At 40.9% G+C, this 25,863-nt stretch overlaps 1 protein-coding gene across 1 annotated transcript in view; it reads left to right on the forward strand.

Annotated features, from left to right (window-relative positions):
* The first annotated feature begins 1,048 nt into the window (after positions 1-1,048).
* Positions 1,049-25,863, forward strand: part of epha10 (EPH receptor A10) — a 154,173-nt gene continuing 129,358 nt past the window's right edge. The window contains exon 1 of the mRNA XM_030740568.1: positions 1,049-1,219. Coding sequence (XP_030596428.1) covers positions 1,141-1,219 — 79 coding nt within the window. The 5' untranslated portion in view covers positions 1,049-1,140. The remainder of the gene's footprint in view (positions 1,220-25,863) is intronic.

Genomic DNA, 25,863 nt, shown 5'->3' on the forward strand with positions numbered 1-25,863 from the left:
AGTGTGTGTGTGTGTGTGTGTGTGTGTGTGTGTGTGTGTGCACACTTACTTTGCGCATGTGACAGTGACAGTGAGAGAAGACACAAGAGACTGTTAAGGGATAGTCTTTGGGTTGCAATGATGCAAACCCTTGAAACAGCATTTTCATTGTTTTAATTTATCTTGCTGTCTTAAGGACTCAAACTGAGATGCAAACAAACCTTGTAAAAGGCCAAATATTATTGCTTGTTGCAGAATAGCATGAGCACGTCTCTTCACTTTAAGTAGCACCAAATCAATACAACCCTCATGGGGAGGAAAGTGATCATCTCGTGTCAGTGTGTTAATTGAAAGGAAAAGACTGTAATATCTTAAACTGTTTCCCTTAATTAGATTAAAACCACCGTCTTACTTTAAAGTATTTTTTTGCCCAAGCAGGCTCTATGCTTCTGTAACTTCACACCAACCAACCATATATTTATTATCCATAACCATAACCCTTTGAAGTCATGTGATGTGTTTGTTTCATTTACAGGGTATGCAATACATTGTCTATCTCGTATATATTTTCTTGGTTTGTTATATTTTACATTATATATGAGTTTATTTAAAAGTCTTGTTCTATTCAAACGAAATAACAGTTACGTTTTCAGGACTTCTCTTGAATCCTGCACATTACTTTCAGAATTGCTTCTTATTGAACAAATACAGGACTTTGAGAACAGAAGCAAATAATCCTCATTAAACTCTAACAGACGTCATGACATAACCACCAAAATCCCGGGTCTTTACTCAGCAAAGTTACTCACGTCAATTTCTGAGAGGACATATGTGCAAAAACCGGTCTACTGCGGTTTGGGGTCTCTTCACTCTAGCTGGTGAAAACACCTGGCGTGAAGATTTCAGGTTGCAGTTCCGTGATAGGTCGACCCTCCCGTACCCGCTACCCCACGTCCCACTTCATTGCGCTCGCCCGATGTCAATCTCCCCGACAGAACCCTCCCCCGAGATATCAAATAGGCCGCGTGGCTCTCCGGATCCCGCACTACTTGTCCAGACGGCATTCGCGCGATTCAAACACTGAGTGCGTCTCTGCTGCGGTTGCGTTGCGCGCAGGCTGGAGAGAGATGACAAGAGCCCCGCGGAACTGGCCAGAGAAACATGGATCTCCGTAAAACGCTGATTTCGGTGCTTTGGATATTATTGCTGAACGAAGTGAAAGACTATAATGCAGAAGAAGGTATGTGAAAAAATGTTTAATGGATCGCTTGTTCCCAAACTGGCTACGGCAGTCTTGATCAGCAGACAGATGTCCGCGGGAAAGATAGTTTGACATTTGCACTTGTCCTGTGATGAGAAGCAGGTGCATTAGAGGGCATTAATGTGACCGGACTTAGAAAACAGTGCTTTTTGTTTTTTGTTTGCTTTTTGTTCTTAAACATATTAAACAGATGAATAGAAAGGCGGCGATTGCCGGATGATGGAGAGAAAGACGCGTTTGAAAAAGAAAACGCATTCGTGCCGAGTGAACTCAAAACGGTGATTCTCAAGCATCCGAAAAATACATCGGATTTTTAATCTTTCACTTAAATAAAGAGAAACGCGCCACTTTATTGCCATACTTCATCAAAAGAAAGAAACAAAAACTGATTCCGCTTCAACAGGAATGCTACCGAGTTTAGATCGTAAACTTAAAAGAGTGATGTGGACAAGTTTAAGGATAAAAGCAGAAAAGTGTAGGCTATGCACTGTGAAACATTTGCGGTGCCACATAGAGCCGGTGTCTGCTTTTACATTTAGTTTATGATTTATTCAGAGAGTCATTTGCTTCAGGCAGCCGGCCTCTATATGAAAAAAAGAAATCCACGGTCTGCTGTCACAAAGATGTGACTTGTACGGAGGGCTTTTGTCGCCGCATCTTTGTGCAACTGGTTTCTTTGTCTTTTCATACTCAGTCACTGGTGCTGTGGCACGGACCGAGGGATGCATTATGAGATGTTGACTCAGTGCTTATCTGACTGTATGAATCTCCCATTCAGCTCCCTTCTATTTTTCTTCATCGGTTTTTAAATAGTGAGGCAGCGGTATTAATTCCTCTCTCTTCGTCGGCATTAAACGAAGTTACAAAACAATAATGCAGGAGAACAATATACGATTCAGTGGGGGATTATATATAGATTCCATGCTGATGTGTGATTAGGATGTCTGGGTTGTTTAATTGTCCCTGTGCATCTGCACTGAAGTGTGGGAGAGAACTGTGAGGGTACTGCTGTGGTCCAGTGATTTACCAGCACCCTGGCTGATTGCCACAGATAAATGCTTTCAGCACTAGCAAGTTACCCAAGATATTGTAGAAACATTAAGCTTTCAGTCTTTCAGCCTAATCCAAACTGCTGAATGGATGCATGTCCGGCTGCTGGTTCAGGTGTAAAGTCATGTAAAGCCACACACATGCAATCATACTGTACAGTAACCAATATGGAAAAAAGTGGACTACTTTTGGCACACTTGACACACTTTATTCCAATACATCATTGATGCGCATTATACATTATACATATACACACATTAGTGCAAAACCGGTGCACACGCAGCCCACGGTCATATGCACGCACTCACTTGGCATTCACATGTTGCACCTGCATTCAGGCTTTCTGATGAAACATACACTTGTTCACGTGTACATGCTGTGGCATTTTCTGGTACTGAAGGGCCCTTTTGTGGGCACACATGCAGAGACTCATTCACATATGAAAACTCACATGCCCACATTTGTACTCTTCATTTACCCATACACACACTTCCTCTAGAGCATTGCCAGATTGATTTGGTTCTCTGGAATGCTGGGTAGCCGGATTTGGATGCTAGCTTTTGTTTAATTGAAGTTGTGACAGCGATTAATTGCTGTGAAAGCAATGTGCTCCTGAAGGCTTGTATTGGCAGCAATGCTTCTTGCTGTTCCTAAGGATTTGGGAGATAGGGAAAACACAAGGGAGATTCCACCCCCCTCCCCTACTTTTCCCTGCCATTATATCCACATTAAATGAGGCAATTTACCCACCTGTCTACAAGTATTCTGTTAGTTCTAATCGAGAAGCTGTAGCATAAGAGGGGTTTTCAACAGAGCATTGTGTTTGTCCATTTCGACATTTGAGATTTATATATATATATATATATATATATATATATATATATGCATCTCTTTGATCAGCATTCATGAAATTTCCCTTTTCTTTTCTGCCTTTCTGCCTATCTTAATCCTTCAGTACCCATTATTCCCAGTTCTACATATCTTTTAGTGCTTTCTGTGTTCTTATTTCATTTCTCCTCATGTGCCAACAGCATTTTCTGCCCTCTTTAATGTGCAGCTGCATTCTCATGTTGTTCCTTCCTTTTGTACTCCCTCTCTTTTTCTGTCTTCCTGTTTGCCTTTGTTTTCCCTCTTTTCCTCTTATATATGACCCTCTTATTTCTCCTTTCTGCTGCTCCTTCTTTTTCTCCATCTTCTCCCCGCTTGTGTATGCCTTCTGCCTCCTGAGCTGACTTAGCAAACACTAATATGACCAGGGGGGTTCCGACAGGCAGAGCCGGGTGTCCACCACCGTACTCTAGCACATTACACACAGTCAATCTAGCCACTCCCTTCAGGTCTCTTTTCTCATTCCCCACACCTCACCGCTAACGCACCTTGGCATCTCATCGGGATCTCATTTACTTTCTCTCTCCTCCATCACTCCCTCCCTTTCTCCCTCTGCATCCATCCATCCTGTCTTGAGCTGAGAGAGGGAACAACTCACGTATAGAACAATAGAGGCAGTGAGAGAGGAGTGGAGTGATTGAGAATGTGAGGGGGAAGCGTCTCAGAAACTGCAGCGTAACCTGTGAGTTTATCCTGTTTGTGGGACCTTAGCTTTGTTCAGTTGCTCACTGCATCATAATGGCTGCTGTGAACTGACTGCACTACGCTCTTGGCAGACTTGCAGCCCATTGTTTACCTAGAGCCTTATTATGCTGGCGCGCTTCCCAAACCGGCATGCCATGCCTAATTTCATATTTACAGGTGGCATTATCCTCCATGACGCATTGTAAAACTGGGATGTTAATGATATAGTGTTAGTGTTTTTATGATATAAAACATATTTAATGCTACATCTATAATATCCACACATAGTAAAGGGGCCTATTTCCTTACAAATCAGTGACTGACTGTTAGAACTGAACCCTTTGTGAACGGATTTCTTTGAAGACTGTTTTGACTGTAATTCGGCCCCGTTTTTTTTTTTTTTTTTTAATGTCAGAAGGATTTTGCTATGCTGGAAAGGTATAGTATTCAGACAGAGATGAGACTACAGCTCAAATTCTGTCTCAGTGTACCTATTGACCCTTTGAGTTAGCCAAATGATCCCAGACCTTGATAGGAGGAATGGCGGTTGTTTGATGTTTCTATTCATCCCAGTTTGTCTCTGTATGCTTATATATAAATACAGTCAGTAGGTTTTGGCATGAGCTTCATTTTTGTGTTTTTTTTTCCCTCTGGCTGAAGCATTTTCATTTTGCATGGTGACATCTTCACCTCTATTTGCATTGCCCAGGAAGAATTTGCTTCCTCTTGCATATTTTCACTTATTTCATATGCAGGAACACCAGCTCAAAAGTCTGCATTGTGTTTGATCTGGAGTTTGACTTTATTACAAGTAATGTGAGCCCCCCCCCCCCCCCCCCCCCCCCCCCCCCCCCGCCCCCTGAGTCATTTTTTTATGAGCATAACCAGACAGCTTGTGTCCAAAATAAACAACAGTTTAACCATAACATATGTACCTCATCCTTTCACCTTAATAAAGTAGGCAATTTGACAGAAATATTCAAAACAAGCCACTGGCACTTAATTAAAAAAATGCTGAAAGTATGTGTTATGGAAGACTTCAGATCCAGTGTTAATTCAGCCTCTGTTGCATTGATGTTGATCGTGGCTCTTTTGACTTTAAGTGCTGTACTGAAATACTGGAGCACTGATTTAAGATGGATAGGCAGATTATAGATTAATGTTTCAACATAGCTGGGCAATTACATAACTAACTTTTCATAATGCCTAAAAACAGTTTCTAGATGTGAGTCCTTACTACTACTTCTGTTGACTTGAAAACAATTTGATTTGTGTGTATATTTATTAAACTGTGATCCTATGTCATATGGTCACCAAATCTTATAATTAGTGCTTAGAAGCAACCTGATTTACTAATATTGGGATCATCAGCTATTGCCAGACTGGCAAAGGGGTAGCAATCCACCCTCCCAGGCATCAGTTGGAGCTAATTGCCTGTGATTACTGCAAGGTTATTTCTGCTCTGCTGCCACGGCCCTGGACCGATGCACTGGACCATCTCTTTGGCTGGCAAGGACAGCTTTAGACCTGTGCATGTTAGATCAGATGACTGTGACCTCTGTGAGTACGAAAGGTCAGAGTGATTTGTGAAGATGGCAGGCGTAGCAGTGCAGTGCTCTCTTGTCAAGGCCTCAGGGACACTGTCATTTTCTGGAGAGATGAGATGAGGGCTAAGGCGGAAGGAAGGGTAGAGGCACAGGTGTGGTGAAATTAAACGAGGGAGGGGGAGATGGAGGAGCCTCATCCAAAAAAATTATGTGTTACAAGCAGAAAAAGGGGAGAGGAGGTGTCTTGGGTTCAAGAATAAGGACACAGGTAGGAGGGAGTGACAGAAAGAGAATTGGAGGGGAATAAAGGCGACTGGAAGAGAGCTAGAGATGAGGGACTTGTAAGCTGCCACCTCTGCTTTGTTCTACAACACTCGTAAGTTTCATGTGATCAAACAGACAAAGCTCAGCCAGATCTGTATTTACCTCCCACTCCACGGGAACTGATAAGGTGATGAATTGTATGTGTAAGCGAGAGTATGTGTGTGTATTGGATACCAATAGGGTAACCTATTTTTTTCCTTTTTTTTTTTTCTTTTTTTTTTTTTTGTCCAGTGTAAGGATACTGCTATAGCATCGGGGCTATTTTGCTGGATCTGCAAGAGCTATCACAGGAAGGTGGGAGTGTGTGGATGGGATGGAAAAAGAGCAATCTTTGTGTGTGTGTGTGTGTGTGTGTGTGTTAAGATGTAGGAGGAACGATGGGTTTTTAGCAGGTGTTTCAGCCATATTGGACAGTTAGGAAGGGGCTTTGTGCAGCTGTTTGTGATAGATGAAGGAAGTGCAGATGGACTACACATTTATTTCTCATTTAACTGATTAATCTATGCTAAAACCTCTCCTTCAGCTGCTGTCTGTGCATGTGAGCACCACAGCGTATACGTGTATTCACGTTCTTGTTCACACTGGCTCGCAGCCACGTTACATGAGAGAAATCTCTGGGTATTCTTTTCCCCCATTTAGCTTTTATATTTTGGCTGCCGCTGTTATTATGAGAGAACCAAAAAGCATCCTTACATTGTGCAGTTTCGAAAAGAGTGTAATCAAAGTGCAATGTAGCTTGACCAACTTGTTGTTGACATTGTAAATTCTATTAGAATTAGATGAAATGTTATTAATTTGCATGTGGGTTAATTGAATCATTGCTGCAGCAAAAGTAGCAATGACAGGAAATTAAATATGACCTCAGTGAGACGTAGTTTCAAATCAGCATTGCCAATGAGGGAGAGGGAGGGGGGGTACATACATTTTAAAACAAACTGTTTGTTATTTATGTAGAGGTTTCTACTCTACTCTTACACAAAGCACTCAAAGACATTTGCTCAAGATATTTATCATTTGCTGGGTCCAGTTTATGGAATATGAAGTTTTGCTCCTGGTTTTCATTTCTACCTATTTGATCTGACATATTTGTAGGCAAAATAGTTTCAGCTCAGGGCCGTTAGAGCAAGCATTTTTATGCTTTTTCCAAACTATAAAAGCTGTACATTATTTGCAAATGTTCACTGTTTAATAATGGTATATATTAAGAAAGGCCATCATTTATATTTTGAACACAGTGTTGCATGCATACAGGTGATTAGGTAATTATCAGCTGCAACTGATGATTATATTTGGAATATTAATCCTACAGCTTGTTTTCTCTATCTGAATGCCTGATCTTCTAAAAGCCACTAAAGTGTTAAAAAAAACAAAACGGTCCATTACAAATATGATCTCATTATACTTTTCAGTCTTTGGACCAACAATCCAAAACCCAAAGATTTTCAATTTACTGCATTGAGTAGAAGAAACCCATCACTCACAAATGGAACCAGATCAGATGATGTTTCAGTTTTACATGGCATTTTGGTTTTGCATTTTTATATTTAGTTTTTATTTAAGGTCAGTGGTGTTCTGTCTAATGCTATCAAGAATAATCTCTCTCAGATGTCAAGAAAACCAGGTATGTTTTCCTGTTTCTTTCCAAGCTTTCATGCAACCTGCTTCACTGTTGGTGGGTTTGTTGTGGGTTTGTTGCTGAGACATAAATGAAATGTGAAATTCAAATGTGTTTGAATGATCCTTTTCACATTTTTAAAATAGCTGTTTGTTATGCTTTCCATCTACAGACAATCTACTTGTGCGACTTTTAAGTAACACTGGTAAATTGCAGGCAGCTGCCCACAGACACAAGTCAATTTTCAACCTGTATTTTTTTTTATTAAAGAAGGTTCTCACTGTGCACATTTTGGTTTTTATGCCAAAGCAAGCAACGAACACCAGGTGAGTTACTGTTTAATTATTTAGCAGATGCCTCCGTTAGCATTAGCTTGCGTCGTGTGCTTTGTGTTTATTAGCAGTACCACGTTGCCATTGTGCGGTTTGCCAGAGGGGATGTCCCTGTGTCTGCTAAATTAATTTTATGCCCACTGGGGATAAAAATGTACCTCCCTCCAGCCCCTCTGATTTTTAGTGCTGTATGTTGAACTGGTCTGTAGCACAAGCAACAGTCAAATGAGAAACTGAGTTTCGCTTTCAGGCCTCAGGAACCACTGAAAGCAGAGATGATTGTTGGGGGGAATGTTCCAGACACACACACACACACAATCTCCTCCGAGCATTACTGCGGACCAGGTCAGGGGTCAGCTGAGGAAGCTTCGTCTCATGAAAGCAGCGGGCCCAGACAATGTGTGCCCCCGACTGCTGAAGACATTGCGCTGCGGAACTGGGTGAACCACTTCAGCGCATCTTTAACCTCAGTCTGCAACTGGGGAGAGTGTCCACCCTCTGGAAGACATCCTGCATCGTTCCGGTCCTGAAGAAGGACCGGCCTAGTGAGCTGAATGACTTCCGACCGGTGGCACTCACCTCGCATCTAATGAAGACTTTGGAGCGGCTCTTCCTCAGCCTCCTCAGACCCCAGGTGAAGCAAGCCCAGGTGTGGAGGATGCCATCCTCTACCTACTACACCAAGCACACACACTCATCTAGAGAAGGGAAATGGCACGGTGGGAATCCTGTTTCTGGATTTCTCAAGTGCCTTTAACACCATCCAGCCCCTTATGCTTCAGGACAAACTGATTGGAATGAGAGTGGACCCCTGACCACAAACACAATGTAGCATAAAGCAGTACTGGACAGTGGGCAGTATAAAGGTGCAATACCACATCATCTGTCAGACATTTTATATCTTCCTTCATCTTTGTTGCATCTTTGTTTATTATTTACTTATTAATTTGTTTGTATATTTCTGATTACTGTTGTGCTTGTTTGTGTGCCTACAATGTAAAAGTGCTACTGGAACTTTAATTTCCCTGACGGAACCCTCCCAAAGGGATTAATAAAGTTTAATCTAATCTAATCTGACCTTCTAAATCAGAATTCCCTACAATGGTCAGTTCTGCAGCTTCTTATTTCAACTTGTTGAATCCTTTTTAAAAACCTTGATACGAAGGGCATCTCTGAAGAAATGTTAGGCTTGTGGCTTTTGGCTTTGCAAGTAATGAAGGAGCTGCTGTAATAGGTCGACAGAAAGATGCGGTGACACTCCTGTGTGGAAGATCAACCCTAATCTGACCGTCATTACATCATTCACAGTTAGAACCTGAGTTTCATGATGCTGTAAAACACAGAGCTCAGTCATTTTCATGCATTTATTAACTCTTAAACTCCCAAAGTCTGCTGTTCATCTCAGTAAATGAAACAGAATCATTGCCTTCCCTGACCAGAGATTTACAGATGCGGTTAAAAGAGGGCGACGCTCTGCAGATGACGCTCTGCAGATGACGCTCTGCAGATGACGCTCTGCAGACGACGCTCTGCAGGAAAGCAGACTGTTTTCTTAGAAATCTAGAGTAAAAGACTATTAATTCTGTCTTTGAACTGACATCATTTTGTGCTGTCAGCACTAAGTGGAAGGGGAATCAAATTCTGGCATCTTAAATGGTTCATATTGTTGCATTTGATTGCAAGAAACTGGATTACACTTTACCCAAACAGGCGCTGAGGCAGTGTCATAAAACTTGTAAAACTCTCTCATATTATCGTATCATAAAAAATTTGGTGCAGCTGGACTTATTAGTATGTTTATTTATATGAAGCAGAGTAAAAAAAAATCAAAAGTAGGACATGAAGAGTCCAGGGTAAAAATCCTAAAGCCCAGAGTGAAGAATAAACGAGAGATACTTTAACGAATGCACATGTGCTTTCATGCCGGAGCCTTATGTAAACATCTCAAGAGCTTGTTCTCTAAAGGTTTTTCAAAGGTTATATGCAAAAAGTCTGAATGTAAAAGGAAAAAAAAAATTGAAATGTCTCCCTCCACCCACAGATTCTTAGAGTTAAGACATATTTCGTACTGATAGTTAAATGGATACTGTGAACACATCATTCTTTTGTTGCCACTTTTGTTGGGATACTAATGGATTAGACAAGTATTTGTTGGCAGGCTTTTCAGTCCTGAGATGTCTAAAGTTGATAAATGCCACTGATGTGTATTTGTGAGATGCTGGAGCTTTGCTCTTGGCAGACTTTCCTGCTCAGGGTATTTTGCATTGAGAGTAAACAGTAACAGCATTAACGAGAGGCTTGATGTGGGTGGGCATGTTGGGAATTGAACTGACAACTAGGTGAAGCTCAGTCAGTCTGCCACCCTCGTAGTCCCGGTATTTCATTTAATTTCCTTTTTTTTTTTTTTTTTTTTTTAACCAGTGGTGAAAACAAAATCACCCACTCATTTAGGCTCTGGTATGAAAAGCATGCTGGATTTATTAAGGCAAATAAGGATTTCAAGCTTGTAAGAGTTTGTTCATTCCATCTAAGACTTCTATGAGCTGCAGGGCAAGTGCACTGACAGCCTAAAATATATGCCCTTGAAAATCCATCTGGTTTAAACAGCTCTTTCAGTTTCCTTCTTCATGTGTTAAACGAGTTGTTTGTGTACTGCTGCCTCGATTGGCTATTTAGTGTGTTTCTTAGTGTGTTGTTTCCCCTAATCGACAATGCAAGTTTAGCCACATTCACATTAATATTTGACATTAAGTGAAAATATACCTTTGAACTTATTATTTGTTTTCGGACCAGCACAGTTGCTCTGTTCTTGCTGCAGGAGAATTTTGAGATCATGCTTAAGATGCAGGGGAATAATGGGGGTGGGCCTGCATGAGTCAAAGAATGCAATGAGAGGAAAGTTATAAACACTGGAGGGGCTTTGCTGAAGCCACGCTTTATGTAGTGCTATCTGCAATACTTTTAAAACTTTATCACCCAGCCGTAGGGAGAAAATGACCTTTTGTGGTAACCCACTTGCAGATGCGGCTTTTTGACAATGCATGCTCCGTCGCACCAATTTCTTTTAAATCGGGGATCCTACTTTGGTAGGAAATGTTAGGAAAGGAGCTGTAACTTGAGGTTAAATGTGTTGCCCTCCCTTTAAAGTGTTGTCTTAGAGACCATCAGCTTCAATTGAGCCTGCTTATTGCAGTCACATCACACTGCTGTGGAAGAGATGGAGCTGGTGGAATTTGTATATAGCAAGTAGGGTCAGACAATCTACTTGTGTCCACAGACAGACACATGCACAGAAGCATTAATGCATCTATAGCGGAAATAGATTACACAAGTAAAATGATAAAGATAAAAATAGACACTGTGCAATTTTACTTACCTTTTGGAGCACTGAGTGTTAAATCCAGCTAGTTTATGTTTCTTCTTCTGGTTTGGGGGTGTTACTGTAAACATCGTCTCCATTAATGTTTCACTGTAGTTCTGACACAGTTGTTTCTTTTTCTCCCCCATTTGTTTTGGACATACAACCCACTGTACACCCTGTCGTTACTGCTACAAATCTCACACTCTGATTTTGTTTCCTTTTTGTAAACAAGATTTGTCATAGGGTGATGGTGTGGTCATTTTTGATCTTCCAGAAAACACGGTGTAGATGCAACTGATGCAGTTTACGCAAAGCCTTTGAGGTCCAGTCTCCTTCGAAACCTTCAGTTTAGTTGTACTTTGTCACCAAAAAAGTATCTATTTGCTTAGAATTTGAACTCTGAGACTTACACTTTCTGGAGTTTTGGTGCCGTGTTTTCACTGTGACACTACTGTTCAATAAGTAAATATTGAGACCAGCTATGATGCGCTGTTGGATGAGATGGAGGAAGATGATCTATTGGGCCTAAAGGGACCTGCCAGTTTAGTAAGCTGTGTGCAGTACCTTCTGCTGGAAGCGTGAGGTACAGCCATATTTCTAAAAATAAAATAAAATAAAAAGGATGGAGCAATACCATCCATAGATATACCCCCTCCCCCCCAAAAACCCCAAAACAAACAACCAACCAACCCCAACTCTAAGCTCTTGTGTAATGATGTTGCTCCAGTTTAACTGCTGACCTAGCCAGATGACACACATCAATTAGTTAAACTGCAGGAATGTCTTAAAGATATTAAGGCCTGGATAACCTCTAATTTCCTGCTTCTAAATTCAGATAAAACTGAAATTCTTGTTCTCGGCCCCACAAATCTTAGAAACACGGTGTCTAACCAGATACTTACTCTGGATGGCATTACTTTGGCCTCCAGTAACACTGTGAGAAATCTTGGAGTCATTTTTGACCAGGATATGTCCTTCAATGCACATATTAAACAAATATGTAGGACCGCTTTTTTGCATTTGCGCAATATTTCTAAAATTAGAAACATCCTTTCTCAGAGTGATGCTGAAAAGCTAATTCATGCATTTATTACTTCTAGGCTGGATAATTGTAATTCATTATTATCAGGCTGTCCTAAAAGCTTTCTGAAAAGCCTTCAGCTGATCCAAAATGCTGCAGCTAGAGTACTGACAGGGACTAGAAAGAGAGAGCAGATTTCTCCCATATTGGCTTCTCTTCATTGGCTCCCTGTTAAATCTAGAATAGAATTTAAAATTCTTCTCCTCACATACAAGGTCTTGAATAATCAAGCACCATCTTATCTCAAAGACCTCATAGTACCATATCACCCCAACAGAGCACTTCGCTCTCAGACTGCTGGCTTTCTTGTGGTTCCTAGGATACTTAAGAGTAGAATGGGAGGCAGAGCCTTCAGCTTTCAGGCGCCTCTTCTGTGGAACCAGCTTCCAGCTTGGATTCGGGAGACAGACACCCTCTCTATTTTTAAGATTAGGCTTAAAACTTTCCTTTATGATAAAGCTTATAGTTAGGGCTGGATCAGGTGACCCTGAACCATCCCTTAGTTATGCTGCTATAGGCCTAGTCTGCTGGGGGGTTCACATAATGCACTGTTTCTCATTCACCTTATTTACTTTGTTTATACTCCACTCTGCATTTAATCATTAATTGATATTAATCTCTGGCTCTCTTCCACAGTTCTCTCCCCTCAGCCCAACCGGTCGCGGCAGATGACTGCCCCTCCCTGAGCCTGGTTCTGCTGGAGGTTTCTTCCTGTTAAAAGGGAGTTTTTCCTTTCCACTGTCGCCAAGTGCTTGCTCATAGGGGGTCGTTTTGACTGTTGGGTTTTCTCTGTATTATTGTAGGGTTTTTACCCACAATACAAAGCGCCTTGAAGCGACAGTTTGTTGTGATTTGGCGCTATATAAATAAAATTGAATTGAAATTGAACTAGAATCTTAAATATTTCTTCATTTAATATGTCAGAACTTCTTGTGTTTTTAAATGTTCATGAGTTCTCAAACCTTCTAAGTTTCACAGTGTTTACATGAAATAAGACAAATTTAAACGTGGGGTCTCACTTTTTTTGGGAAACCTGCTTCAACAAATGATGCTCTCTCAGTTGGGTTCAGTATTTTAAGTTTAATATTTAATGTTTATATATCAGAAGCTATTGAGTATTCTGTTTTGGGTTGAAGGTCCCTGCAACATGTTTTGGAACCTTCGGGCTGGCAGCAGCTGAGGCAATGTTGCCCACTGCAAGTTATGTAAGAGTGACGTGACTTAAATAGCAACACGCTGTGCATGTTTTAGAGACACATGAGAAATCACACCTACTGAGGCTTGTGTTCTGTTCAGTCTGTTCACAGATGTTCCCAGTCGGACTCTCACGTATGCACGTGTCATGCTCGGAACCTCTAGCAAACCAAACCGTCTCAGTCATTGCTCTGCTGTGTCAGTGTGTGCGCATTGCTGGCTCTAGTTGAGGCTGGCTGGCCTGTGAACGCTGCCTTTTAATGCTTGATTGTCCTCTTCTGCCATGTATGACCTGATGGCACATTACACACTGGACCGGAGAAAAAAACCCCAGAACTTATCTGTACATCTTTCTGTGCTCTTTTTGCACGATTAAATGCTACATTATGCTTTTTGTTCTTACACTTCTCTGATTTTCTGCCCCTTCTGTATACAGTAGTGCATCTTTCCAATATGATCTGCTATGTAATATTGGTGCAAAACTGCAGGGTTATAGCAGCTTTGGCAGTTACAGGCAGTTCTAAGCTGAGTCAAACTGTAGCACTTCAGATTTTTTTGACAAGGCCTATGCATACTCATGCGAGGCTGTGTTTTGATTAGTAAAATGTGTTGAAATAAATGAGTGGATGCTATGTACTGTAAAATTCCCTTTATCATCATCACGGAAAATGTAGTTTCATATAGATGTACACTACAGGAAGTCATTGACAGTATAGTTAAAGTTGAAAGAGGATGCATTTGTAGTAAACAAAAAAAAGTATCAAAACATGTTTTTAAAATGTCATCATTTCTATAATCTCTGTAATACTTGAGTATGTTTTCTTTCTTAAGTGACTTTTGAAAGGTTGCTGAGAAGAGCTTATTTGTGAAGCTCAGTGATGTGCAGGTCAGGGATAAGGACTTGTTCCTGAAGGTAATTCTTTGACTCTGGTTGTATTTTCTGACGCCGGGTGATGCTAGAGAAGGGAAATTAAGTTTCAACCAATGTGATGCCTTTCTGCACAACAGATAAGAATCTAAACTTCATAGATCTAAAACATCAGAGACTTCTACACAGTAGTGCATAACAACAACAATTTAACAATTATTAAAAAAAAATGTTACCTAGTGAAAAAATTGATAATAATTGCATCAGATAAAGCATTTTAAAGACTTACAGAGGCAACAGTTTCGTACCTGATTAGTCAGTCTTGTAAAATACCTGTGCTGTCGCAGGATGTCTCAGCACACCTAAGTGAAAGTGTCGGTTATGTCCAGAGAGCAGCTCAAGCCAAATTAGATGAAGCTGGTCTTGATCACAGCGAGCAGCACAACCACACAGCTAATGATGCGGTCTTAATGAATGATGGGGATAAGAATGTGTAGCAGTTAGGGATTTTTTTTTTTTTAAATGCATGGTGAAAAACTTCATTATTATTCTCATAAAATTTCATTGTTATAATTGCAATTCAAATTTAAAAAGACAAAACTTTAAGCCTCCTGCTACAATGAGTGATGTGTGTAATTGAAATCACCGAGCTGTACGCACATGCTCGTATGCGTACAGGAATGGTTGCCATTCTGATGGCAAAGGATAGATCTAACACACTATTTTCTACCCAGTGATCACCCAGCATTTTCATGTCATCTTTGTCTTTGCTTGTGATCCCTCCTTCCTTCCCTGTGCTGTGGTGGTAATGGCCGTCATGTTGGAAATGTGTCCGGCTGGACCTCGTAAACCATTACCCCGTGCATAGGAAACCCCATTAATCTTTCTGAGAGGCGTTTGACCTTTCAAACTCATTAACCACAGCCGGTGTGCAGAGAGAAGTGAATCTATACACATGCAATACATGCACTCTCTTCTCACATACAAAAACAAACAGTGTGTGCAGAGTGCTCAGGTAAAGTTGACTAATACATCAGTGCACACACACACACACACACACATCCTCAAGTGTGAGTGCACTGATGTATGTCCAACTGCCAATATCACCTTTACCAGCTTGCCGTCTCAGCCACTCTGACTCTCTCTTTATCTCTCTTGTCTCTCCTCTCCTCCTGTCCTTTTTATCCCCTTACTTCCTCGCCGTGTGGGTTTGGGCGCTGACCTGGAAAATTGCCTGACCTTTTAATACGCAGCTTCCTTGGTGATGAATAAATACATAAATCGTGCCGCTCCGGCTCAGTCGCTTTTATGATACCCCTTCCACCCTGTTTCTCCCTCTCATACACCCTGTCATTGGAACCCCCTCAGCACAGACACAGAAGAGGAAAGCAGGGTGTCTTTGAAGTGATAGCCCCCCGCGGCGAAGAATATCTGTAATGAAAGGTGTTACTGACCAGGTTGAGGGCGAATGATTGCAAGTGTGTGAAGTGTAGATGGCAAAGGATGTAATGAGGTGAGTGAGCAAGGCAGGTTAACATGCCAGCATGGGACCTGCTCTTCTCAGTTTATCAGCAGTTTAGGTTGGGCGTGAGCGAGCCTTGTAGGTGGCAGAGGATGTAATGTGGTGTGTGGAGAGGAAGGTTAACATAGCAGCATGGGACCAGATCAGCTCAGTTTATCAAAAGTGCATGGAAGAATGGAAAGGGCTGTAATGGGCTAAGTGGTGGGGCGGGGATGGATGAAACTTATTCTCCTCAGTTTACTGTAGGTGTAATTAAGGAAGGGGAAGAGGAAATGAATTGGAGATGGGCAGAAGAGGCAGAAAAATGGAGAGAGGGAGTGGAGTCATGACCTGACCAAAACCACTGGCATTACCAGTATTGCTTAATGGTGATTAATAATCACCATAGGTCTGTTTCTCTTTGCACATTACTATATCCATTCTGTCCATTCCATCCATTTCTTAATTGCTTATATCCAGTTCACTATCACACCTGGGCTAGAGCAACTCCTGCTGGTTGCCAGTCCATCAAAGAGAGACTGCATGTCTTTTTTGGGTTGTGGCAGAAAGCCAGAGCATGGGGACAAAAACCTACACATGCAAACTCCAGACATCACCACCATGCTGCCTTGTTTTTGTCTTTGACTCTTTGTGCATGCCTTCATTCATTCTTGTTATTATACAGACTTTAAGTATATTTCTGAACATGTAGCATTGTGTGCACTCACGTGAATATTTTTGTTTGTCTGGTTTTGATTGCAATCAGAGTGTCATCAGTGCAGGATGGTTGGATGGAGTGTGCTCCTGTTGTTTCTCAGCTTCCTCTGTTATAAATGTTGCCTTCCTGTTTACAAGTCAATTCGTCTGCCAGCCAATCAGCGTGCCAACCAACCAATCAGTTAGTTAACCAGCTGGCTGAACAACCAGCCATTTAGTCAGGTAATCTGCAAACCAAGCAACCACTAAAGCTGCTAGCCAGGAATTTATTTAGTGAGGCAGCCAGCAGTCAATCAAAAGGAAAAAAAAAAAAATCAGCTGATAATCAAGTTAGTCAAAGGCATACAGCATTTTGTCTTTCTTTCAGCCAGCCAGCCAATCATAGAGCCTGGCATTTTATTAATCTGTTATTTCCGAGACCAGCCAGCAATTTCGCTTCAACAAAACACCACACAGATTTGCACCACACAGATTTGTTTATGTGTCTGCACGATGTTAATGCAGTGAGATCCTATGAACTCTAATTTTGACACTATGCACTTATACAATGCATGATGATGCCTGAAGCATCAGTTATTTTCACCAGTATATTGGAGGAAGAATAAGCAACATAGAGACTCTGTAAAGTGGGTGAATCCTGCTTGCTTCGCTTCACAGATGGGCGCCAGGACAAGAAGTAGTACAGGAAGACTGCAGATGTTATATTTGAGAGGAAAATGTGCAAATCAAGTTGTAGCAGGAAAAGCCACTGATAGAGAACTGCACAAGCAAAGGGGAGAAGGAAGGTGTGTGTGTTTGGGGGTGGGTGGAGATAAACTTCAGCAACTGTTGCAAGTACAAGCTGTGTGCTTCAGCTGGATTGAAGGACTAATCCAAATTGTGGCACCGTAGTGCCCTAAAGCAGACTTTCTTACTTGGGCTTTCTCTTATCAGATGTGAAATCCGAACATGGAAAAACCTTTGCATGTGTGACTAACTGGCTGTGGTGCCCAGTCTTAAAGAAAACAGATTGTTCCTTGCAATGTAACCCTCTTCACCGTTTATCTGGCGTTGTCAAAAGAGATCTAATGTTACAGTTGATTTTTTTTACATCAACTTGTTGTTTAAATACAGTTGTGATCCTTGTTAAGAGTGAAATTATTGCCTCTGGTTGGTTTGCTCTTAAAACACCTCTTCATTGAGCTTAGCAAGGATCCACTTATTGATTGAAAAAAAGAAACTCTGCAGTTACAGTGCAGAAAGCAGTGAGTCTGGTGTTATCTGCACAGACACACTAAACTGTGAACTGAGCAGTTTTTCTGTTTGGCTAACCACAATAAAATATTATACAGTACATGCAGGAAATATTCTTGAGTCCCAGAGGACCTTTTTCCTGATAAATGGTGGTTTAATATTGGCCTGGCTTTAGCTCCATGTGTGAAAATATTATTATTATTTTGCCCCCACCACCCAGTTTCCTAATCCAAGGGCCCTGCCCCTGAGTTCCACGCATTGTTGCTGAGGTGTGTCAACCAGGGCAGCCCCACAACATCCAGAGCACTGAGAAACTTTGGGCAAATCCTCATTTGATATTCCTTAGCCTCATTCGAGGTCAACAGCACCATACACAGCGTGGGTAGGAAGCTGCTCCCCCCTCCCGAGTCACCTGACGGTTTGCCAGAATCACTTTGAGCCCAACCTTAAAGGCTTACCCCATGGCCTCATTTAACCTGTCAGCTGGTAGTCCAAAAGGCTAACCAAGACTGATAGAACTCCATCTTCAGCTTGACGGCTCCCTTCACCTGATTTGTCCACCCTTTGGTTTGCTGATTGCCACCACGACAGTGACCAAATTTATCAGTTTAAAATAAACCTTCAATGCACTAAAATGTGCAAACAAGCAACTGTATACACTATAATTATATAATTTATCCATGCATACTTGAGCCCTATATGCAAACAATTCTCAATTAGAAAAAAGTGGTTTCTTTTCAATAATTGGTTTCCACCTCACATTTAATGCATTTGCTGTGCGTGGCTGTTGTGTCTTAGGTCTGCATCTGTATGTAAGCTTTGGGAGCTCATGATTTGGGCATATTTAAATAATTTTAATACAGTTACCAAGCACTATTCTGTGGGTCAAAGTTTCTTCCATGTTGCTTGTTTGTTTCTTGTTCTGTGGAGTTATTATTATTTATTTTTTTGCAGTAGAATTCCATAATTTCCATTTGTACACAACACATTTGTGAAGCTGTTGACTGTGGTTTTGAGAATGTGATTCCCCCCACCCCCCCTCTATTCAGATGGGATTAAATGTGGATCATTTAATGTTTTTACCAAACACAACCTGACCATGGACAGATGGTCAGACTGGTACTGAGCTGAGGTGACTAAGATTTTGTCTCCAGGGCAACTAAGGACAGTTTGGCAGAGGAAGTGACAGAATAAAGTGCCTTCCTCCCTCCTTTTTTTTTTTTTTTCCTCGCTCACTTTGTCTTGCTCTCTGAATTGATCCTCCAATCTCTCTCCCTCCTTCTTTCTCTCGTTCTTTCACATTGTCTTAGTCTATCTAACTCACTAACACAATTGAAGTTGGCAGTGTTTCAGGGATTGAGTGGCTTGAGTTAATGGCAAATTACCTGCCTGCCTCTGAAGTCTTGAGTGTGTCTGTGTTTTGGATGGGGGTAAAGTAATGGAGGTTATTTGAAGGAGCCTGCAAATAAATCACTAAATTCCACTAAAGCATTCAATAGAAGCCTTTTCGTTGGCCTAGACTTTACAGATTTACATGTGTATGGAAATTGGTTATCATTTTGTGAAATGTAATTGTTTTCTATGCTGGATTATTTGTCTGTGGCACACAGACTGAATGTACTGGCATTTGATAACTCGTCCACAAACCAGAAGTTACTCTTTTTTTGGCAGTCTTCTGCCTCCATATATGGCTTTTAAGTTCTTAAAGCAAACCTGTTATGTTTTTCTTTATTTTTGCATCATGCTGTTGCAATGGGTGTCACTCATATTAAAAATGGTTTCAAATAATGAGGTGAGTGTATGTGAGCCAAAAGCTCAGGGTTCAAACTGTTTTAAACACTTGGTTTTCAGACAGTTTTTTTCCTACTCTTGGTCTTGAATGATGCCTGTGACAGTAGATATCTTAAATGTCTGGCTGTGAGCAACAGAAGCCCCACCCACCTGCTGTTCAAACCCTCTGTTTGTAAGAGGCAGCCACTCAGAAGAAAGTTGGCTTCAAGTCAGAGGAAAGGGAGCTAAAGAAGGCTCTTTCACCCAGTTCATAAACTGACGGGCTGCATGAAGGCCCATTAAGACAAATACGGACACTGAACTGTGAATCGTACAACGCCACTCTAGTTGAGTCCACTTGTATAAAAAAAATGTTCGAAATGTGTGAATTCACTTTTTTTAAATTCTAATTTTGGATGTTGATGATGAGGCAGAGTGGTGGCACCGCTCAGACGTCTGACTCACACTGCATCACACTTGGGTTAATTAACAAACTGTCCTTTATCGAGCCAAGATGACGAAGAGGACTTTTCTTCGATCATCACTCTTGGGATCAGTTGCAGATAAAAATGGCCACATTACACATACAAGGTGTCTCAGGATGTAAAGCTGAGGAGTCACTTCTCACTCTCATTGTTTCTGAGGCTTTTTTTTGGTTGCTTATTTTTGCCATTTAAGTTTATCCTACAGCACTAATTATTGACACTTCGCGGCAGATGACTTCCCCTCCCTGAGCCTGGTTCTGCCCGAGGTTTCTTCCTGTTAAAAGCGAGTTTTTCCTTCCCACTGTCACCAAGTGCTGCTCATAGGGGGTCGTTTTGACTGTTGGGTTTTCTCTGTGATTATTGTAGGGTCTTTACCTTATAAACTGCCTTGAGGTGACTGTTTGTTGTGATTTGGTGCTATATAAATAAAATTGAATTGAAATGAAGTAATAAAAAAAAAATACAAAGTACTGTAATAATATTAGTATAAACAATCTCTCCAGTCATTCTGGTATCTAGAGTGCACTGCTGATCTTTCTCTTACATGTCAACTTTCTTCTTTGTTGTCTGCAATCCCATTTTAAAATTCTTTTTTCCTTGGCTTGTCATTCCTTTCATTTCTCACCAGGGCTCCATAGGGATGGAAAAATGGCTAAGAGCTTAGAAAGTGCCCAGCAGCACAAAGTTAATAGTGAATATATTAGCATGTCCTTGTAAATTGACATTTTTCTATCCCATTATTCCTCAAAAGTTTGCAAACATGTGTAAAAAAAAAAAGGAAAAAAAAGTCACACGTCCTTATTCACAGTACGCATGTGACAGACTTATGTGACTTGCTGTCGTGACAGTCGTTCTTGTCCTACAAACACACACTCTCAGGGACACGTACACAGTGAGAGGACGCAGAGCAAAAGCTTGCTTTTAGATGGCCACCCTCTGAGAATAGAGGCTGATGAAAAATTCAGCTCAGTTAGTTAAAGAGTAGCTTAAAGCAAAAGCTGTTTGGTTTAGTTCCTGTCCTCTCTTCTTTCTCTTTCACTGCCTGTCTGTCATTTTTTTGTTTCAAACTGTCATTTTTCTCGCCTCTCATTTTCTTTTTCTTTTCTCTTCCTGTTAAAATGCCTTACTGTATCTGTCTGGTAAATGGTACGATCTGCGGTCTAACCGTTGTTACTGGGTGGCACTTTTACAATCGACATTTGCCCTCCACTTGGCTTGTACTCCAAACCTTCTGCTCAGTGAGACCATGTGACCGCAGCAGTCGAATGTGTTTGTAACCCGTGACTTGGAAAGGTTTGAATACATATGGTGAAGTGATGGCTTTGCAACAATTAAGGGGGTGAACCAGGCTCTGTCAAGCATTAAACTCTTTGCTCATAAAAGCTGTTTTTATGCCAGCTTGTAAAATGCCTCATAATCCTATAATATCCTCACTGTAATCCAAATATTTGGGTATAAGGAGCAGAAAGGAGTGGACTTCGTTTCAGCCTTGCCAAATAAACTTCAATTTGTTTTTATTATTTTATGATTTATTATACAAATGGAACTGTGCTCTTTTGGATTGTTCATTTGAGTGAAACCTGTTAAAGGTCTATTGAAAGCGCTGGTGGACAAGGGCAGAGGGAAAGGCAAAGACGATGACGATTGAAATGCAGCTTGGAGAGGACAATACTGAATCTAATCTGTTTATACAACCTCACCTCCACTCTCCCTCCTGTCTCCTCTCATTTCAAACTTGACAAACAAACACATACACACACATTTGTGAATAAACGCACACTAATACACAAACTCATGCACACCTCTACACTTCATGAAAGAAACAGCGGTCCTTTGCTTATCTCGTGGGTGAAATCTGGAAAAATGGAAGTATTGCATTTGCATTTTAATTTGCCCTCAATCAGGCATTGTGTTTGGAATAGCAACGAAATTGCTCGGTGTTTGCTCCTCGTCCCTATTTATAGGGGCTCCATGAACGACGGGCCCTAAATTCAAATCTGCCTGCTATCACAGTGTATGGAGATGAGGTTTCCTCTATTTTTTTCCCCTCATCTTCTGCTCTCGTTTCCTCCGTCATTCATTCTATCTTTCATAATTTTTTTCTTTTATCATTCTACCTCAGCTCTATATTACTTTTTCTTATTTCCATCCCACACACCTATTTTTCCTTGTTATTCTTTCCACTTTAATCACTCTCTCCAGCTCCTTTGACTCATCCAGCCCCTCCCAGTTTTTGTTGCCAGAAGAGTGAAGGCACAGATTTCATTAGTGATGCCATGTGCCATGCTTCTCAGATCTGAAGGGCTCCAGCAGTCATGGAATCATGACCCCGCTCTGCCCTCATCGTCTCCATCCTCTGTCATCCCATCTCTCTTTCCTCCCGACCCACCCCTCTCCCCCCCCTTTTGATATCTCCCGTCTTCCCTCCATCCGTTCTTTCCGCTCTAGCTATCTATAACATGGCCATAAGCAATCTGTGGCAGATGAAGGACCTGCTTCATAGAACCAACTGCTCCCTGGAGTCCGGAGTGAGGAAGTTAACCCAATAGTGACTGTAAGACATATTGGAAACAGTTTACAGTAAATTGCGCGTGCAGTAAATGATGCCAGACTGTGGTTCCCATAGGTTATTATACAGCAGTTTGGTAGAAATAAATGGCACATAAGTAGTCATATACATTACTTCCAGCCATGCACTCAATTTAAAACGCATAAAAGTTACACAGTACAGAGTTAAGCCTGGTTTCAAAATTCGCCAATGTAAATAGTTTAAACTTAACTGTATTACGGATACAGTCATCACTCTTCACTCCTTTTAATTTTCTAACAAACTCCAGTACATGATCATCTGATGGCTGGTTAGGTTTTCTTCCCATATCAAAATTGTTTATAGCCATTGGTGTGAGGTGCTGAAGGGCGTGAACAAATCCCTCACTCAATCCATCATCCTGGAATTTCATATGCGGGTACAAGAAGCCTGAAGGTCTTCTGGTGTGTAAAATGAGGTGTACATACTGTACATTTGATTAAATCCCCCTGTGCTGCTGCCGGTGTTCTGATTAGTTCATGTGCAGTTCCTCTGTGTCCATGCAACTCCTCACTCGATAGGCTAAGACTCCTGAGACCATGACCTTTGAGCTCTGTGTCTGATTCTGCGATAGTTCAATACAAGGCGTCCAGGATGCATTTAGAGGTCAAAACAGATGACCTTTCCCTTTTACCCTGCGCAGGACACAACGCCAACTGCAAATCATGAGGTCTGGCATAGAAGAGTGGCAGGTGTCTGTGTGTGTCTATGTTGTGAGTCTACATGTATGCAGTGGACTGTGAGCACAATAATAAACACTCGATTTAATAAGGTGTAAACAATATTCAAAAATGAGAAGCAAAGATCCCTCAGACATCGCTTCTTATGCTAATGTCTGATATTGTGTTGATATTGTGTTCCAACCCTGACCTCCTTCCTACGCCGAATTTAACTCTCTAAAATGAAGTCACCTCAATTCCTTCTGTACGTCTGTCATAATTGCTGCACTTGCTATATATTTTTGTTACTTGAACATATACTAAATATCAATTTGCGGCAGAAAAAACTGATGCTGTTATTCTTCCACGGAGGACACTCTTATGTTTAATGCATTCATCGCTCAGCAACACAACTCTTAATTACATCAGATATTTGTGATTGATATGCAATAATTAATATGCAGAAGAGCTAAAACAGAAGGGCTCTTGGAGAAATCATCCTCTTGCATTTCCAATGCCTTATCTCACTGTTTTTAGGATTATTATTACAACATAATCCAGAGCAATGCTACAATATATCGGGTTCTTCCTTTGCTTATGCTCCAGCTCTCCTGCTTTGTAAAGTTTGTAGAATCTCACCGACAGTCATGCAGACAAAGGCACTGAAGCCAAACTTCTGCTCTGCAAAGGTGGAGAAATAACTTTTTTCCACTTGTTTCCTATCTACATGTAAAATAAATGTGTAAAAGTCTACTTACTACGAGCTAGTACATGTAATGTTCTCCAAGACAAAAAATCTGAAAGCAAACATTGTGGCATACCTAAATTACTCTTAACTATATATTTTGATAACATTAGAGATAACAGAACTCAGCTTTTGTTTACTTCCCACTTTTTAAATTAGACCTGTTTGTGTATTTTTAAAAGGCCAACCTTTCGGCCCCATTAGTCAGGGCTGGTTATGGAAATGTTGTTTCTGAGTAAATATTCTAAGTGTGTATGTGTGTGTATTAATGTGGCATGATGAGTGGGAGCTGAGTTGTCATGTTGATGAACTATAATTGCCTAGGGCCCCATCTGCAGATTTTATCACTCAACACATCGCTTCTCTTGCTAACCACGTCTGTCCCGAGGACATGATTTTGGCTCGTTTACCTCTCATATCCATGCATGTGTAAACCAACATGGGAAGTGATACACACTCAAAACATCACATGGCTGCCATTTGAATTACGTGTGCATGTGTGCATGTCGCAGGTTTCAGCAGCCACTTGTTGAACTGGATGCAAAGTGACTGAGTCATAGAAGCAGAGATGATGGTAAAATGTCACTTTGTGTGTGTATACAGTCATGGTTCATTTACTGAATGACATAATGGGCTGATATAAGTTTATACCCTTCCATCAAAATTAAACAAGGAGCTAAACTCTTCTCTGACTTTTCGTGCTTAATTGCCCGTTATGATTTCATAACTTCTGTAGTACTTTGATCAAATGGTTTTCTAGCAAAAACATATAATTTAGTTTGCATTTGTCGCTGCACATGTATGTCGTGTTGGAGAAATTATTTCTTGTTATTCTGTAGCAGAAACACAAAACCCTCTCAAACCCCTTCAGTCCACATAACCAATAAAACAAATTGACAGATAAAATTCAACATATTTTTATTTTAGAGAGTGGAATGTGCTGTACTGCGGTTTATGGATTGTTTAATTTTAATCAGTTCTCAAGTATATCGTCATGATTTATATATTATTTTCCACTGTGTTGCCTGTACTTAGATTTCCCCATCCATTCTTATCCACTCATTAATGTAATACCCAGGCTGCTAAACGCTGTTCCTTCCTTATCCTTTAAACACCCAGCTTCACATATGTCAGCGAGTACTTTTGCTCTTCTATTCAGTAGCAGTGGAGCAGCCATGGAAGGAGACTGCAACACATCAGATGCTTGATTCATACCATTTAAGACATTAGGGACTATGAACAATCTCTATCAGTTTTCTGTGGTCATAGGCTAACAGTTTGAAGAAGAAAAGATCCTTTTTACTAAATATTGGGCTTAGATTGAAAACATAACTTGAGTTCCACTGGGGCTTCTTCTTAAATCTTGTTTTGTTTTTGTTTGTCTTTGGAAGATGATGTTATGCATTTTTGTTATCATATGCAAGAATTCCCTGGACTGTTTTAATTGAACTTTAACAGGTTTTGGAAATGAAAAGTCAGAGATTTCCACTTATTTACTTGCAAAACTGAAAAAGCTGCCATTCAGTCTTCAGTTCAATAATCAACTAATCAAGCGTCTTACAGCGGACACACAACTGTATCCTACTATGGCAGACAACAAACTGATAATTTAAAATGGCAAGCTGAGAAAAAGACATCCTTGTTTCCCATGGCGTATTCTCACCATTCGGTCCTTCCAGTTGAATCAGCAGCTGCCGCAGGCATTAGCACCCAGGGAAGTGTAGTAACAGTGGCCCTGTGGTTAGCAGTTAGAGGAAAACAAGTAATTAGCCCTGATAATTAAATCCAGTAGTCAGCCTGTCAGCTCAGGCTGTAGACCCAGTCTTGCTTTGCTGTCCATTTGCATAAACATATTAGAATTGGTTCGCACAAAAATGAGGAATTAGCCGATTAATTCTGTTCTATTATCTGCCCGGTGATAAGTAAATAAACAATATGCTGTGGAGAAATGAAATGGGATAATGGCTGGTGGGAGGATGAAG

The sequence above is a fragment of the Archocentrus centrarchus genome, chromosome 11, assembly GCF_007364275.1.
Source record: "Archocentrus centrarchus isolate MPI-CPG fArcCen1 chromosome 11, fArcCen1, whole genome shotgun sequence".
NCBI lineage: Eukaryota > Metazoa > Chordata > Actinopteri > Cichliformes > Cichlidae > Archocentrus > Archocentrus centrarchus.